This window comes from Psittacula echo (assembly GCF_963264785.1).
Source record: "Psittacula echo genome assembly, chromosome: Z".
Lineage (NCBI taxonomy): Eukaryota > Metazoa > Chordata > Aves > Psittaciformes > Psittacidae > Psittacula > Psittacula echo.
Genome location: NC_137742.1, coordinates 50947306 through 50965868, shown reverse-complemented (window position 1 = coordinate 50965868; position 18563 = coordinate 50947306). Strand labels below are relative to the sequence as shown.

The 18563-nt window shown below is 41.6% G+C and overlaps 1 protein-coding gene across 1 annotated transcript; it reads left to right on the top strand.

The window, feature by feature from the left end:
* Positions 1-2443: 2443 nt before the first annotated feature.
* On the top strand, positions 2444-17346 carry ISOC1 (isochorismatase domain containing 1; the record flags this gene model as incomplete). The annotated part of the gene is given in 6 exon segments (XM_080638315.1): positions 2444-2578; positions 2580-2903; positions 12179-12298; positions 12472-12675; positions 13065-13181; positions 17200-17346. Coding segments are annotated over 6 exon segments (1047 nt in total).
* Between the last annotated feature and the right edge of the window lie 1217 nt (positions 17347-18563).

The following is an 18563-nucleotide window of genomic DNA, read 5'->3' as shown; positions in this document are numbered from 1 at the left end:
CAGATGAGTTGCATAGATAGCAGCTATCAGGCTGTACCTTCCTATGTGTGCTTTACCTTCCTATGTGCACACACAGAGATCTGGTGTTTGACCTCCCCTGCCTGCAAGACCTTGGACAGGGAGAGAGGGAGGAGCAGCCTCCACTCTGTATGTCTGTGTCCCTCTCTCATCCTGTTCCTTGATCTGAGGTAGAGGGGGTCAATGATCACCCGCAGTAGAAAAGCCCCTGCTTGTCCAGATTTTGGATGAATCCCAGTTGCTTAAATCTAACCCTGTTACCAAAATTTTCAGTTACTTAAATAAGCTTGAATCTGGTCAACTTACCAAAATATCAGTTATGCATTCTGTATACTAACTGAGTAATTTGTATTAAAATATATTCATGGTAGACAGCAACTGTAGAAAGGTAAGAATTTGCTACAGTGTATCTTGTTAACTGTATTAGTTAAAAAAAGTGTTGCTATAATGCAATATAATGCTATAATGGAAAAAGGAAGCTCATTTAAGACACTATTAATCAGCAAAACCCTACCAATGCTACATTTTAAAAATACATTGAGTTTTAGAACTGCAGTCAATTAAAAGAAAGTACAAATTAAGAACTGGAAACCAATTTAAGTCACAGAAACTAAATAGACTTCACTGAGTATTCAATTTGTCACCTTTTCTCTCAGGAAACTGGAACTGATTCAAGTCAGCTAATGAGTGAGCCATAAAATTGTTCACCCCGTATGCCTCTATTGTAACAGCATTAATGAGTGGCTGTATTCATAAATTAAATGAGCAGAACAGTAAGCACGGACAAAGAATTAAAGTAAGCCCTGAATCCTGTCTGCTCGATATCTTTATAGCTGGCAGGCGGAACAGAATTGTATCTATTTCACCGAATGCTTCCATATATGTGTTTCTAGAGGTGAAAATTGCTGTTTTCCCAGGTAAATACTGTCACACATACGACAAGTTCAAATGTTTAAGCAGACCTCAGATGGACAGAACTTACTGTGTATTTACTCTTTTAAAAGTATTTTTTAATCACAGAGATGTGCTCATTTAGGCTGAATACAATCAGATGTCACTACCTCCTCTGGAATGAAGGTGCAAATTCTCTATGAATCCACTGAATCCATTGGCAGTAATAGAAGGCAGAATAATGTGTATTTTAGACTTGCAATGGAATCTTTTTAAAACCTGTGTAATTTCCGCCCAGACACAGTGAAACTTGCATGTTTTCCCTGTAATGGGCAGAAGCCACTGCACATTTGTTTCTTGGGTAGTGTAAAAACCAAACGTTTCAGGATGCTTCAGTGCCTAGTAGATAATGTGTGTGTAAATACAGAATTGTGAAAGGCTCCTTGCACTTGCAATCTTTAAATCAGTTTGCACCAACAAAGCTTGGGGGGGGGGGGGGGAGGGGAAGGGGGGAAGAGGGGAAGAATCTAATGAAAACGTCATTGTCATTTAAGATGACAGCCCCATATTTCCGACATCAGTAAGGCACGAGAACAACTTTGAGGATACTGAGCCAGGCAGACATCCATTAACCTTGGTGGTGCTGCTGCTGCATTGGATAGCGCATGAAAACATTCAAAACACTGGTGTTAAGAGGATTTTCTTTATACAAGTGTAACACAATAGTCGGATCCTTTCTGCCAAGCGCACTGCAGCACAACACGGGGGAAAAAAAAAAAAAAAAAAAAAAGGAAAAAATGAACAAAAGCAGGTTAATGAATCTGGAAATACCGTAGAGAACACGAAGCTGGGAAGAATGGAATGAAGGGATACACAGCATCCTGCTCACTTCTGATGATCTATGGGTGCAATTGCAGGTTCGGAGCTTCGGCGTGCACCAGCAGTTCAGAAACTGACATTCCCAAGAAAAGCCTCGTGTTAAACTCAACAACCGGCTTCGGTACTGGTAAAGCGAGCAGCTGTTCCCTACCTAGATCTAAGCTCGGACTACCTCACGCTTGAAAGAAACCGAGCACCTTTCAAGCTGCATCAACAAGTTCCTCCCCAGCTCCCGCGGTGTGCGGCCTCACCCGTCCCCACCGCCCGCCCGCCCTGCCTGCCAGCCAGCCAGCCAGCCAGTCCGCCGCCGCGCCCTCCCGACGGGGCACCGCGGCTTTCAGCGTCCCACCGCCGTCGCTCAGCCCTGCGGCGTTTGGGCGCGTCCGGGGAAGGGTGAGCCGCCCGCCGGCGGCGTCGAATTCACGGCGGGGCCGCGCCGGCGGAAGAAGCACGAGCCCACCGCCGCCTGCGCCTCCCTGCGGGACCCGGGCTGTCCCCGCCGGCTGACAGGGATCTGCTGCTCCCACCGCCCGCCTGAGGGGAGACACCCGCCCTGCTCGGAAGAGCAGCGGCAAGGTGAAACACATCCCCGCCAGACTCGGGCGCCCCGGGGGCGCGCCCACCCCCGAGGGCGCGCGGGGCCGCGCCAGGACCCATGGCGAGGAGGAGGAGGAGCAGGAGCAGCTGCAGCCGGGATTGGGGGCCGCCGGCACCGCCCGCCCGGCCGGGGGGAGGAGGCGGCGGGAGGAGGAGCGGCGGAGCGGGCCGCAGCGAGTTGGCAGGGCTGAGCGTGGCTGCCCCTGAAGATGGCGGCGGCGGCGCCAGCGGAGCAGGTCGGTGCTTCGGCTAGTGGGGGCTGCTCGTCTGCGGGCGGCGGCTCAGTGCCTGTCCTCTTCTGCTTCTCCGTCTTCGCGCGGCCCTCCAGTGTGCCGCACGGCGCCGGCTACGAGCTGCTGATCCAGAAGTTCCTCAGTCTCTACGGGGACCAGATAGACATGCACCGCAAGTTCGTGGTGCAGCTCTTCGCCGAGGAGTGGAGCCAGTACATAGACCTGCCCAAGGGCTTCCTGGTCAACGAGCGCTGCAAGGTGCGCCTGGTGCCGCTGCAGATACAGGTGAGACCGGTCGCCACAGGTGTGCGGGGTTGCCCCGTCCCGCCGCCGGCTGCAGCTGCCCGGCCCCAACCCCGTCCTACAGGGAGCGAGCGGGGCGGCGGCGGCCGGGGGAGCCCATCCGAAGCGCGCTGGAGCCGCAGGCACAGCCGCACAAGCCGCGCTCGCTTATTTGTGCGCCGAAACTTTAGTTTTACTACGGAGGGGAGGTAGGTGCACTCCGCGCCGCACGCGTGTGGTAGTCGGGCTTTGCCTTCAGCGAGTGAGAACTTATCCGGCCCGCATGAATGGGAGAGTAGCCTAGTGGCAGAAGTAACCAATACTTCTCCTTTAAAACAGGCGCCTGGTGCTGCTGGTTTTAACCGGAGGTAATGCTGCTAGGTGGAAGCTCAGAGGGCTCGGTCTCATGGCTCGTAGTGGCTAGGACTTCTGTATCATTTCTTGCCCTAAAAAGCTCTTTATGTTTTACAGGTCCATAACTTGATAGTTTTGCGTTCATAAACCAGGAAACCAGACTGCTTGGCAGATACAGATATGAGTTTCATGCTAAGATATCTTTATGCACACTGGAGATTTGTGCCAGTTTTGCTGTAATAGTTGCACTGGAAGAAAAAAAATAATCCTTTTTTCCTTCCTCCAGCATCAAGGCAGTCAACTTAAAAAATAATAAAAAAATCCACATACTTACTGTTTTAATTTAGAACATTTTTCTCAATTTATAATTAAGAAGTTTTAGTTTGTTGAGCCAACATTACTAAGTTGAAAAAGTGATGTCATAAAAACTGAAACATTGCTGGCATTCTCTTTATGTTTTCAAAAATGGTCAAATTCATGCTGTTTGTAGATCTTGATCAATTATAGTGTCCTGAACCCGTAAACTCGCAAGGCGTCTTGTTTACTTAAACTGTACATCAAGGATGCCTTTGGAGTTTTTTGTTCTTTCCTTAGTCCTGTGTATGGAAAGAGTGGCGAAGAACACCAAACTAGCTTAGTAACTTGTTATTTGTTATTAATGTCATCATTCGTCATTCATAACATTCAGTTTGAAACCTTTCTGCTTTGTGTCTTGGAAGCAGAATGGATGGGGCCCAGCCAGAGACACTGAAAAAGACAGTCTCTCCAGCCTGCAGTGAAAATTGGTATGGGCGCGTACCTTGCTTAGTTCCAGCAAGGATTTTAAAAACAGAGTTTGTGTAACCTGGGTATATAACAATGGTGCAAGTCAGAATTTCGTTTGTGTGTGCAGATCAGTGCTCTGTAAAGACTCTTGCAGATGGCTTCTGCACTAAAATTGTAAATGCAGCCTGAGCATCCGTAGCAGGACGTGCATCTGTGTGTAAAAGGTCAATGTTGAGACATAGAAGGATTTGTCATTCCCAGGGTGCAGATGCACTATGCGGCTTAGATTGACTGCAAGGATTCAGGATGAACCAGTACTTAATGCATGAATTGCCTAATTGATTATCTTCTTTTGCCAATACTGTTAACATTCTGTAACAATAGCAACTGTTGATATGAAAAGGTTGGTATTTGTATATTATTTTAGTTGCTTCCTTGATGTGCTTCAGCAGCTGAGAATGAGCTGTAGACATCAGAAATGATGTGAGTGAGCTTGCCTTAAGCCACCGGCAGGTGCTCAGTGATCACTTGTTTGGGGAACATTTGGTCTGATACAGTCATAGCCGCGCTTTTTAAGACCTTCAGGATTTACTTATGGGAAGGTTATACTCACTTTCTGTACATTGATTCATGCACTTGCCACTATCATGTGCCTTCTCTCTTGCCCCCTCCGACCCCCCCCCGATGTTTTATCTGCAGTTAACATGACACAGGTTTGTCATCTGCATGTGTCAGTCAGTCGAAACACGCTTTTTAACATGTCTTTCTAAAGGGACCACGTTTGCTCGCTGATACAATTAGACTTTCATATTTAGAAAGATGTATTTAGTTTAAAACTAAGATTCACAGATAGTAGAATCCGTATCCCTAGACAGTAATTTCAGTATTTTTATGTGCGTGCTTTATAAAATACAACTATGCGTTTAGCTAGGGATGGCATTTTAACTCCTAAGGCAGTAGTGCCCTGAGCTCTGGAATGATATCCTCCTGTTTTGATTCCTGTGCAGACCTATTACGGAAGGATGCTTTTTGTTGCAGTAGCTAAAGAAATGTCAGCATTAAATGGTGTTTGACGGGGCTGTTTCAATTTCCTGTCCCTGCAGTTGAGGGGGGCAGTAATCTCACGGAGAAATCACCGTATGCTGCCCTTGGAAAGCCAAGCCACTCCATGCAGCTTCCATGCGAGCAATCCAAGGCTCGATCTGTACAGGGTGTTTTCTCTCCAGTCATATTTGTGCCTTTGGACTGTGCTCATACACGTACATTTGTTTGGTTTAACTCTCATGGTGCAAAACAGCTGAAGTTTCAATGGCCATCCAGCGTTAGGCAGGGTGGTGGGATGCAGTAAACACTGATGTTCAGCTTGGCTGCTGCCCTTGAAACTCTTCAACCACAGACTTGCAGTGTGGAGGACTTCTCCTTTGGCCTCTCCCAGCTGGTAAGGAGGGCATTTACTTGCAACCTGAGTACTAGCAAAAAGGGGCCATCTGCTTTTCTGGGATGGAGGTTTTAACAGAGTAATACAGTTGGGGTGGGGGAATGCAGGACCACTTTAACCTCTTCTAAGTATAAATGCAAGTAAACCGTGCTACTAAAACTATTATGTTTTGCCGTAACTGTTGTAGCTTTCTTTGGAGGAGAGAAGCAGTAAGGAAAAACACTTCAGAGGTGTCAAAAGTCAGGACAGCTATGTTCTTTTCAGCCATGTAATAAAGGAGGCCTGGCAGCATTTGAATATATGCCCAAGAGAGGCTATTTCACAGTTGCTGTCATAACTTCAAGGTGACTTAGGCAGTATTTGTGCTCTGCATTTACAAACTTGTAACCTTAAGACAGTAGAGCTTAAAGGGTGAAGTTATTATTATAATTGGAAAAAGCACTTGTAGTTCAGGGTGTTTTTTTTAAAAGACATGTTGATGTTTCAGGCATATGTTTCTTGCAGAAAGCTGCTTGCAGAGTGACACTAAACTGTTGCTGAAACAGAAGGCAAATAAAATAGAAGTACTTGTATACAGGTTTACACTCTTTTTACACATATCTAATATTGCTATATTCAGATGTTTTGGAAATAGAAATAACATTGACTCAGGAGCCTAAGTCCATTTTCTGAAGATCAGGAAACGCTGAAGCATAAATTGCAGGATATGAGTCAGGTCAGGGGAGGTGTTTCCTTTTTTTTTTTTTTTTTTTTTCCTCTTCTCCTCAAAGGTAGGATGTTCAGAGAGGTTTCTTTACATCCAGGCTCCTGGTTTGTGTATCTTTCCTCTGTAGACAGCATTCTGATAATTTTAGATTTTGATGAAGAATTTTGTATTCTCTTAATTATGTTAACATCATGTGCTTATCTAACTAAATCTGTCCTTTTAAAATGATGAATTGCATACAAAAGACTGTACTTCGACTTAGTTATTTTATTACAAAATAAATATTTGTGCTCCTAAGTTGAAACACTTGTAACCTGTTTTTCCCTTCAGATACATTAAGCTGAATTTCTTCAGATTTTTTTCCCTTTGAAAGATAAGAAGCAAAGTCGAACTGAATCTTACAGATTTCCTTTTAGAAATAAAGAAGCAACAGCTATGGTAGTCAGTTGCTTTTTGTGATTGCCATCCTTAAGGTACCAAGACTGCAAGGTCATTCTTTCCGCCTTTTTTGTGGGTAACCTTGGCAAGAAATTTATGATGTGATGAGTGATGTCACCTGGGATTATTTCTCTGCTTCCATTTACTTGCTCATTACAAATACTGGGAAAAACACTGTGTTTTGTATGTTGAATGCTTTCCTGAATTTTGCACAGGGAAATTGCTGATAAAAGAGCCAGTATATGTGAATATCTTTGTGAAGCTGATTCTATAATTACAGTACTTCATCACAGTCACATTTTGTATGATTAAGAATAATCAGCAGAGATGCAATAAATATGAAGAAACACCTGTCCTTTCCCACCTAGGCATTTTCCAGAGTAGGATTTAAAGCTGTATGTAACTCATGACAGCATACCTTTAAAATCCTGGTCTGGACAAGGTCCTAGAGATGGCTTCTCTAGCTGGGTGGAAGAGCTGCATCAGGTTACGTGTCTGACATACCTATTCTGGCTGTGCTGCGCATAACTTTTGGCTGGAGGGGAGAAACTCCTGGTGACTGAGAGGGGTGAAGCTAAACAAAAGGAAAAACTTGCTGTGTGTGGGAACTTCCAGTGATTTGGTATTGGTTTTTTGTTTTTTTTTTTTTTTTTTTTTGTTTTTTTTTTTTTTTTTGGTCAGATTTTGTGTGTTTGTCTTTTAAATTTAGGTGATTTAATGGTATCATGGCTGAATAGATGTTATGTGTGGGGTGGATTTGCTTTTATTTAGCAAATACAGAGTTGACCCACAGGTAGCTGCAGTGGCTCACCAGCATTGCCCAGCCTGCCTCTCCTCGGGGTGAAGGTAGACGGGTGCTGGCGTGCCAGCCTGGGGTTTGCTGTCTGGGTGTAGTTTTGCCCCTCCCCCTGCTCACTGGTAAGGTGCAGTGCTGGAGCCGTGCAGGCAGTCATGATTTTCACTGTCAGGGAATATGTGAGGTGGAGGTGCCCCATGTTCCTGGCACAGTGAGGCTGTGAAAGAGGTGGATGGCTTTGAGAGTGAGTGGTAGGATTTATGTGGCACATTGAAGAACCAGTGAACAGAAACTTTCCTTTATACATATCAGATACTTCTGTGAATTTGTTTATGGACTGCATTACCTACTATTTATGAAACTTCATTTCAAACTGCTTTCTGCTGCACTCTCATCCTTTGCACATCTGTTTTTCTAAGTAACACCAGCAAGTGTTGATTTCTTTTTTTTTTTTTTTAGTTTTGCCATCTATTTCTTCTGATTTCTTTGTATTCTGCCACAAGTTGCATGGCATGGTTTGATTCAGACTGCAAGTTAATCAGAAATAAATACTAAATTCAACATAGGTATTACTGGTGTTAGATTTTGTAAGCTCTTTTATTTATAGTTGACTCAACTTTATTTTAGAGTGCTGGTTGTATTAAACTGAAGGCATAAATTAAATCATATGAAACCAACTTGACAATAGAGGAAAGCAGATACAAGCCTTTTGTTCCAGCTCCCTGTGATGTTTGACATAAACATATGGGATTATGGATTCAGTGGAAATCTGTATTGGGGATGCTTCCTGGCTAGAAAGGCAGTAGTTTTATCTCTGTGCTTCACTGTCAAATGAGAATAATATTGAATTTGGCTGCAAGATCTGTTCCAAATCCACTGTGTGTTAATATTCCACCACCTATTTTATTGCCAAAACTTAGGGCAAGTACTGTTTCTGCAGAAGGTGCTGAACTGGGAGGAGCTGCAAGCATCTGAGAGAGCAGAATTCAGGCTTTTCATGACAAGTTGGAGAAAAATGTGAAATAAAATGCTGTTCAAAATGGAAGCAACAAAGGTAGAAGCACTTCCTGTGCTAAGGGAGACATAATCAACTATGCAAATAAAAGATGAGGGAGAGTTCAAGGGATGATTTTGAGCATAAGAGTCTTAAATATCATCAATTATGAAAAGAGCAAATAGCATACTGGAAAGTACAAATGGAGCAGGGCCTGCAGGGACTGGGAACTGACCAGTCTTCTCTGAGTCTGCTAGTGCTGAGAAGTGTTATGGGCAGAGAAATACTTCAGAGAAATACACCCAATACCCAAGTGTTGAGTGCCTTGCTCTAGCCTGCTATTTGAAAAGCACAAGTGGAAGGGCAATGAAAATGAGTTGTAGGAGGGAAGACTGAAAATATTGATTTGTTTTAAAATAAGGAAGGGGAAGGACTACAGTGAGACTGGATCTTGAGTCTTGAGGTATGATAGTAAGTGTTTGTGCATGGTCATGCACATGAAAGAGGATGGTGATGCTTTTGCGTTTCAAATCCAGCATGAACAGAACTGGAAATAATGCTCCTAAGTGAACAACAAAGGAGGTGTGGGTGAGAAAACACTGCAAGGTAAAGGTAACAGAGCTGTAGGGTGGATTGTATAAGAGCCCTGTGTCGTGTGTATCGCGTATGGGTAAGATCAGGTAGGTATCTGTGAGGAATATTAGCGTTTGGTTGATCCTTCTGTAGAGGCAGGCTGTGTAGCTTCTTGAAGGCTTCCTGGTCTATATTCTTACTTGTTCCTTTGCTAAGGATGGTAGTGCCATCCAGTGCCTTGACACAAGTAGATGTGCGCTAAGGCAGTAAACTAATTCCACGTAGATTACCCTACATTGATGGTCTGCAGTAATTCAAAATGATCTTAAAGAAAAAAAAAAAAAAAGTGGTGAAATGATTTCTAAAAGGAAATAATGGTCTTTGCTTGTCATTTAAATTCTGAGACAAGATGACACATTTTCTGAGTAGGAGGCACACTTACAAATATTGTCTATTCCAATTATTTTTGCTTCTGAGCTGTAGGAAGGTTAAATGTGATGATTGACTGATGGTATTAAGTGCTAGGGTTAGAATGGGTCACTGTGAATGCTCACTGTGATGTTGAATTGTATGTTAGTACTTCTCACCAACTGGCTTTTGCATTGTTCAAACACATAGATGGACGATGTTCAAGAACAAGGCAGTTATTCAGTATTTTATTTTCAAGCATTCTTGATCCCAGAGCTTATTTAGTACATGGTATAGAATCTCAAGTGTTGTTTGGGAGAGCTGTCTTGAGACTGCCTTCCCTAACTCCTATGAAAGCCAATACTTCATCAAATCAGAGCCATTTTGCTGAATGCTGAAAATGTCTGAGGATGGAGATCATGCCACCTGTGATAGCCTGTTTCAGTGCAGCTGTAGTAGCTTTGTGTTGACAGAGATTTCCCCTGATATCTGTTGTCATGCTCTTCTGTTTTGCTGTGGCATCAGTGAGTCCAGTGTTAAGACTACGTGCTTTACAGTCCTTACTGCATTTGCCGTTGTAATTGCTTGTACTAACAGCATTGCGTTTTTGCCCACTGTGGTCATGAGCATTTTTTTGTTTCGGCAGTAGTAGTGTACTAAATGTGAGAGGTGTGGGAATTTACAATTTATAATGTGCAAGTAACTTCCGCAACAATTTGAACAGGCCATTAGTGTAGTTTTTGAGCCTTGGAAATTGAGATAAAAATTGTTTTACTTGGCACATATGTGGTGAAGCAATGAAAGACTTGGGACTAATATTTAAGGATTCCACATCCGCTTGTGGTGTGTGGACCTTGGCTAACCACCAGGTGCCCACTAAGCTGCTTTATCACTCCCCCCTTCTTCAACAGGAGAGGGGGAGAAAATACATCAATAAGCTTGTGGGTCAAGATGGGGACTGGGAGATCACTTATCAGTTACTGTTACAGGCAAAACAGACTCAACTTGGGTTAATTAATTAATTAACCGACCAATAACAGAGTAGGAAAATGAGAAATAAGAACAAATATAAAAACACCTTCCACTTACTCCTCCCTTCTTCCCATGCTCAGCTTCACTTCTGGTTTTTCTACCTTGTCCCTGCAAGCAGCACACAGGGATGGGGAATGAGGGTTGCAGTCAGTTCTTAACACTGTCTCTGCCATTCCTGCTCACACTCCTCACCTGCTCCAGTGTGGCGTCTGCCGTGAGAGACAGTCCTTCACAAACTTCTGCGTGAGTCCCTTCCACAGGGTGCAATAGTTCAGGAACAGACTGCTTCAGCATGGGTCCCATCCGTGGATGCAGTCCTTCAGGAGCAGGCTGCTCCAGCGTGGGTCCCTTCCATGGATGCAGGCCTTCAGGAGCAGGCTGCTCCAGTGTGTGTCCCTTCTGTGGATGCAGTCCTTCAGGAACAGACTGCTCCAGCGTGGATCCCCCACGGGGTCACAAGTCCTGCCAGAAGACCTGCCTGAGCTACTCTCCACTGGGGCTACAGGTCTGCAGCCTCCTGCGGGCACATCCCCATGCCCTGTGGTGGATGTGGAGGATCTGTGTGGCGTCCTCCAAGAGGAGAGGGGCATCTCTGCTCTGATGCCTGGAGCACTTCCTTCTGATCCTTCCTCATTGACAATGGTGTCTGCAGATTTGTTTCGTATATTCTCACTCCTATCTCCTAGCTGCTGCTGCTGCACAGTGTTGGGTTCTTTTCCCCTTTCTTAATTATATTATCATGGAGGTGCCACCAGCATTGCTTATGGGCTTGGCCTTGGCCAGTGGTGAGTCCTTCTTGAACCTGGCTGGTATTGGCTTTGTCCAGCATGTGGCAGTTTCTAGTATCTTCTCACAGTATCCACCCCTGCAGTCTTTCCTTACTACCAAAACCTTGCCATGTAAACCAAATACATCCTTGCTCTTCCAAAATACACTATTGTATAGTTTTTGTGATTTTTAGTTGAAAACATCACAACGTTAGTCTGCAGAAAATGGAGTGTTTACAGTTAATGGCTACTTCCCAGAAGCAGTTTATTCAATTTATCAGTTTGCTAAGAAGCTTCTGAATGGATATAAGTTCAGCCTCCAGCTGAAGCCTTATCCTTTGCTTCAGCAGGTAGTACAAGTAATTTTATACAAATACAAAGCATTGTTCAAGGTGTGAGAGAATGCCATCTTTGATTATTTATTTTTTTTTTTTGGTTATGGTACTGACAAGTTTCTCTGCCATTGGACTTCCATCAGGCTTGTGCTAAAAGATGTTGTAGACAAAACAAACTGACTACATAATGAACATGTTGAAAATATATGAACGCACGGTATTGAAAGCAAGTAGAAGTCTGAATTCTTTTAACTTTAATTTATCCTGATTTTATGTCAATTCCAAGAGTTGTGGATTTAAAAATGAATTTGAGGAATGTGATTTTATTGGTGATACTTTTTTTTAAAAAAAAAAATATTTTATTTTTACAGTATTTTAGACAGTATGGTCTTCCATTCAGAGCTCAGAAGTTTCCATGTACATTTACATTAACTTGTGTCTCCCACCTAATTAAATCTTGATTCTATATGGATGTCTGTACCATACTGCTCAGTATCAGCTGTTCATTTGAATTTGGAAACATGGTATGCTTGAAAAACCTTTCTCCTGTTTCGACTTAAAGTAACATAAATCTGTTATCTAGCAGAGGTCTTGCAGACTTTTCTCATTCTGCTGCTTTTCTGAAAGGGTCTTCACTCCCATGGAAAGCATTATCTTTATTTTGTTTTTCAGATGACGACTTTGGGCAATCTGACACCCTCAAGCACTGTGTTTTTCTGCTGCGATATGCAAGAGCGATTCCGGCCTGCCATCAAGTACTTTGGTGATATCATCAGCGTTGGCCAGCGACTGGTATGGTGTTTGCTTTATTTCTTGTAGTGACTTTCGATCAAGCATGCAAATTCATTATTTTATACACAGTCAGTTTACTGGTTATTCAGCTTTTAGGTAATAACAGTGCTTTTGCTGTGATCGTTCTTTAATAATTTATTTTCTTACATACTTTCCTCCCTGTCCCCTTGCAGCTGCAAGGTGCACGGCTCTTAGGAATTCCAGTTATTGTAACTGAACAGTATCCCAAAGGTCTTGGCAGCACTGTGCAAGAAATTGATTTAACAGGAGCTAAGCTTGTACTTCCTAAAACAAAATTTTCAATGGTGTTGCCAGAAGTTGAAGCAGCTTTAGCAGAGATCCCTGGAGTCCGCAGCGTTGTCCTGTTTGGAGTAGAGGTATGTGCCTTGCCATTCTTATACTGTTTTATGGTAATGTCTGTTGGCCCACAGTAGCATTTAGCATTGCTTTCTGTTATTAAAAAAAAAAAAAAAAAAGAGTCAATTTATATTGCTTAGAGCTCAGATGTCCTATACAGATTAAATTATTATTGTTACATGGGTTTGATATTATCTCATAATAAACTTTGAAATCTGATACTTTACAGGCTCTTGTCTCAAGCTTCTTTGGCATTTAAACCCCACATTGAGTTCTTTAGTAATGTCAGGGGTAGAAAAATACATGTTTGAACTCTTAATTGTGTACTCTAATTTGGCATTGTGCTACGTATGTTTTATAATAATGATTTTTTTGGGGGGTTTTTTTACTTTTGATTTCTCCTCTGTAGACTCATGTCTGCATCCAGCAAACAGCACTGGAATTAGTCGGCAGAGGTCTGGAAGTTCATATTGTAGCTGATGCCACCTCATCAAGAAGTATGATGGACAGAATGTTTGCTCTTGAGGTAAGTTTCTCAGTAAAGGCTTTGTCAACCTTGGGTCTGTATGTTAATTTACCTCCTTACTGGAAGCTAACCTAACAAGGAATTTTAAAGGCCAGTAAGCAGTGGGCAAATGTAGACTGGAAAAGAGGTGCATGCTCTGATTCTCAGAGTAGACTCCGGGAAGTAGAAGTATTACTGCCTTATTTTTCATCCCAAAATTATGCTTAAATATGTGGAACCCAGTTTGGTTCACTTGGATTTCCAAAATGATTGTTTTGTGAAATGTAGGTTACTCTGTATAGCCATTATCATTTTAGGGTATTTTCTTATAGAGTGTTAACTGTACAGCAGAGTAGGAGTGTTGCAGAGCTTGCAAATGGTATTCTGCTCTTGAAATTCCTTGAAATGCTATGGAACATAGTAAGTGATCCTGTTCAGAGCTCCTTCTTGTATCTCTGTCCCTTCTTGTGCTCTTCCTCATCAGTGCAAATTAAAGCTTAATCTCAAGACTCTGATTATAGTAGAGACTTTCCCCCCTCCTTCTAAGAGCTTATCTAAATGTTGAGAAAGTGGCAATAAATGTAACAAGAACATTTAAAAGCACATACAACTATGTGGTAGCAAATTTATGCAAATGATTTTTTGATTGTGTACTTTAACTTGTCTACAGGCATCACTGTTGGAAATCAAAACCTGATATATGCATTAAGTATTGCAATTTTTCCCTTGGGCCACAACAATTATTTGAAATTGAAACTAATAGCTAGAGCATGTGATGCTTTTTTTTTTTTTTTTTTTTTTCCTTATAGATAATGGAGGAGACTTTTGATTTCTTGTGTTTCTAATGAGTAAGAGAATTAAAGGCTAAAGGGAAATCACCAACATATAGAGTCTGATGAAACCCGTGACTGGTTAAGTAGAAGCTTAATGTTGTCCATCACATAAGCATAGTGACACATACGGAGTGCAGAAATGACTGAAATCATGGACTTCTCAAGTCAGTGTCTTGCAGGAGCAGCAGCAGACAAAAAATATAAAAAAATTGAAATCTGTTTGCCTTATTGTATGTTTATTTGTACATTTGATTGTCATACTGTGTCTGCTAGCGTAAAAGTTGGTTCAGTGTAATAGAGGTTAAAGCAGTGGCTAGCCAGCTTGGTTTTTCTTTCTAGTCAGAAAGGTATGAATCATCTTAAAAGTGTGGTTGGTTGCAGAAGCTGTAATCCAGGCAAACTGGTCAATTTTAAGCAACATTTTAGTATGTGTTTGCGTTTTTTTTTTTTTTTTGTTTTTCAGCAAACGCAAAGAAAATGTGTTACTGTGGTTCCTTAATAGTCAGCATTAAAATACAAGCTGTGGAGTTGTTGATGACCCAGCCAGTTTTATGGCAGTATCTTCTCCTCCTACTCCGTGGCTGTGTGTGCCAACATTGTCTCCCTTTTGTGCAGTAGACCTTTTCTTAAAAATGCTATGAGGGGCTCTGGGCTAGAGTGAGCAAGAGGTGAGCATGCTTGGGAGCAGGAGACCAGGAGACAGGGACACATGTACTAGGCTGTCAGTAATCCTGATGGGCCATGGCAATAGGTTTCTTGAGGAAGTTTGTAAAAATACCAGAGCATTGGGTAATCCTGCTTTAGTCTCACCATATAGCTAACAGGTCTAATGATGTTCTTTCAGTTGGTGAGTCTGACATTGTCTCTTGTTCAGCCTTGCTACATATCTGGTAAGCTGAGGTGAGATTTGGATCCAAGGTCCCTCGATCTTTCTCCCTACCTCTCTGGGAAAAGGGTGTGATACTTACCTTTTCCCAGTGAAACAGCCCTTCTCTATTCACAGTGACCTTTCAAGAGTAATAAGGAGCGACCTTGCAGTGATAACAAACGGCTTCCTCAGCAACTTTGAATAAATCTTACCTAGTCCCACCTGCCCCTTCAGTTCTCCACATTTCTCCTCACATAGAATGTGTTTAGATGGTGCTGGTGCTGAACATATATCAGAGCAGATGTACTAGGAAGTGCAGTTTGAATTGATAGCCAAACTTTTGTGTCTGCCTGGGTGACCCTGAAGAATTATGGTCTCTGCTTCTGTTGCGCACTTGAAACAGCAGCTGGCAAAAACTTGCAATCAAAAAAAAAAAACAAAACAACAACCCAGGAACCAAAAAAACCCTCAAAATTTCCATTGAGATAATTCAACCCAGCTGGTCACTGTTGTGGCTGTTCTTAATCTCTGCCCTATCTTATAAAGATGCCCTGTGTTACTGTCTTGGATTGTGCCAGTTTAGTCTGTTCGTGTTGGGTCTTTTCTATTCTGCATCTCTCCTATTTGTTCCTCTAGTGTAGATGCAGCACACTCACACTGCTTTTATTCACGTTAAAGACTGAAAAAGAAAACCTTTCTTTTCCTTGAAAGTCATCCAGTATGCTTAGAATGTGCATCTCTTCATTCCTACTAATCTCAAAACTATATAACTATATAAATTATACCTAGTCCTAGAAGTAGAGTATAAGCTAATGCCAGAATATTTGACATGTTGTGATATGTTTTGTTTTCTCTTTGTCTCTAAAGAGAAAATACTCTCTTTTTTTCAGTCAGCATTTCTCAGAAGGCAAGGTTCTTTAAAAGTTTTGGGGTTTTTTTTCTTTTTTTTTTTTTTTTTTTTCTCATCCGTACTAGTTAAAAACTTGTGTTTCTGGAGAAGTACATCTCAAACATTGACATAATACTTCATAGTGATTTTCCCCCTTTTTTTTTTTTTTTTTTTTTTTTTGTGTATGTGTTTTAAACAAATGCATCATTGTACAGAATAGAAGAGTTGGGAAAGCTATCTGCTTTGTCTCAACAAAATATTGCAAGGCTTACTGCCATTATTGCGAACAAGAAGCCACTGATGGGTAAATCTAGCCTCGTTACGTTACGTTATATAGACTGTAGTTACATACACATTATTGGTTCCCTAAAATTAAGAACTTCCCCCATCAATTGTTTTGTAATTGGTCAGCTAAACAGTGATCTGTGTCTGCTAGAAAGAGCTTCTGTTTTCTTCAGTAATTACAATTGAAACCTGTCTGAAGGTATATGTATCTGTATTTTCTGCTTCTTACCCTCCTTTGGCTATTAAGGACCTCATTAGATTTGGTCAAGCATGCAGCTGAATAGAGGATGATGAAGGGAAAGATGGCTTCATGAAAAGTTTTACTGCCCATGAGTCTGTACAATTGTTAGGAAGCTGACAGGGCCCAGGGGATGGTCAGCCTTTACTTAAAGATAACTTTGCTGTGTAGGCAACAACCACAGTCTTAAAAGTCCAAAAACTTTGCTGTTAGTCTTGTGGCTTAGGCTGGATGAAGGATTGATCTATTTAGTTGCACAGTTAAAAGATCTAGCAGACCTCTTTTGCATTCTACACAGTGATGCTTTTTATTCTGTAGCCCAAGAACTAACTCAGGATTTACTGAGGCTGCAATGAGATGTTGATTAAAAGGAGCTGCTGTTGTGCTAGTATGATTTATAAGGTCTGTAGAAGAGCTTTTTGTTCTGTCCCATCAGGTGATTAGTACTACCACGCTGTGTAGTTCAGGGATGGAAGTACTAGTACATAACAAGCCCTGAAAGAGAAACTGTTACTCTTGCTTAATGCCTTTAGATTGAACCTTGCTATTTTCTTTTTCCTCAAGCCTTTCAGATATGTATGAGGGAGAAGAAGGCTATCCTCTGGATCATGCAAAGGGAAAGGCTTGTTTATATAACAAAGGTGGGCTTTCTGCATATTGAGTCGGACATGGGGAAAGAATCCAATCCAAGTAGGAAGCCTTATTTGTAATTCAGGGCAGGCTTTTTCCTCAGTGAAGTCTAAAACCACTCACTTTCTGTCCTAGCTTTATAAGTGACACTGCTTAGTTATGCAGGAATGGAATTAGCAATGTTTTGTTAATAAGAAATGTTTTTAAAAATACCATCTGTCGTCTTTGCAAAACGTATACTTACTCACATTGGCAAGTATCTCCTGCTACTCTCTTCCTGCTCTTTTCTCTTTCAGCGTCTTGCTCGCACTGGAATTATAGTTACTACTAGTGAAGCTATATTGCTGCAGCTGGTAGCTGATAAAGAACATCCAAAATTCAAAGAAATCCAAAATCTCATTAAGGCGAGTGCCCCTGAGTCAGGGCTCCTTTCCAAAGTTTAGAGGATGTGGAGGAAGCAAATCTCATTGTCGTCTTTCAAAAGGAAGGAAAGCTGTGAGCACACGTGTACACCGTCTTTCACCCAAAGTCTGGTAAAAGTGTAAAATTAAAAATTTATGTACTCGTGTTTGCAGTAGCAAAATTGTCTGGTTATATGTCTGGCTACCAGTATGTTCTGTTTAGTTACAGCTGTCAGAGGCTTTGGTTACCATAGGACCCTTTCATTGTCAAATTTCTTTATTTATTTAAAAAAAAAAAATAACAGAGGTGCCTGCTAGGCTAAACTATACACTGATTGTAACAGTTCCAAAAAGTGCATTATTTCTGTGACACCTCTTGATTGTGCATTTTGTAAAAGCATTCTGTGATACTCTGTTTCACTTTTGTATCAATAGAAATGATTACATAGTGGATAAATGTGATGTGATACATTTTACTGTTGTATGTAAGTGAAGTATTTTAGTAGGGCAAAACTTAAAACCAAGTAAGAAAAATGGGCTACATGTGAGCTTATGTTCTCTAGGATAAAGTCTAAGTGCTTTGCTTTGTAGACAAGACACATAGATCGAGCAGTAGCTGATGTTTGATTGCTCTAGGGAACTGAAGCCTGCATCATGACTTTCAGCTATTCTGAGATACCTGCCCAACCCTGTACTTCAGGTAAACGTATACAAACAGAAAACTGTCATATAATGAGTTCTTCATAAACAACTGGTGTAAAATCCTTCAAAGATAGCAGAAGATTACCAAAGTGTAAAATAAATAAGCAGTGCTGGGGATCTTAAAGAAGAAAAACTTTTCAGCTTTGAGCTGAATCTACTACTGTATTTGGAGGTGGGGGTTACCTCATTTTACTTAGATAGAATTATTCAATTTGGGCAAGCAAGCTCTGAAAAAAACCTTAGCTTCTCTAGGTTGTTGCACTTTTTTTGTGGTCTGCAGTTGTGTGGAGTTTGAATGGAATCTGACCTAAAAGCATTCTTCAGAAAAATAACATCTTTAACTTAGTGATGTATATCTTTTACGATCTAGAACCAATAATTTTAACACATGATAGATCAGAAACGCACTTTCTTCATGTTCCAATGATTTAAACAATGTTGTATAAAGTTTACTTTGTGACCAAGACTTTTTTCTATTTTTTTTGTTTTCTTAGAAGAGTACTAGAAGATGGCATACTGAACAGTGGTCTCTTTGGTAGGAAACCAGTTACAGTACA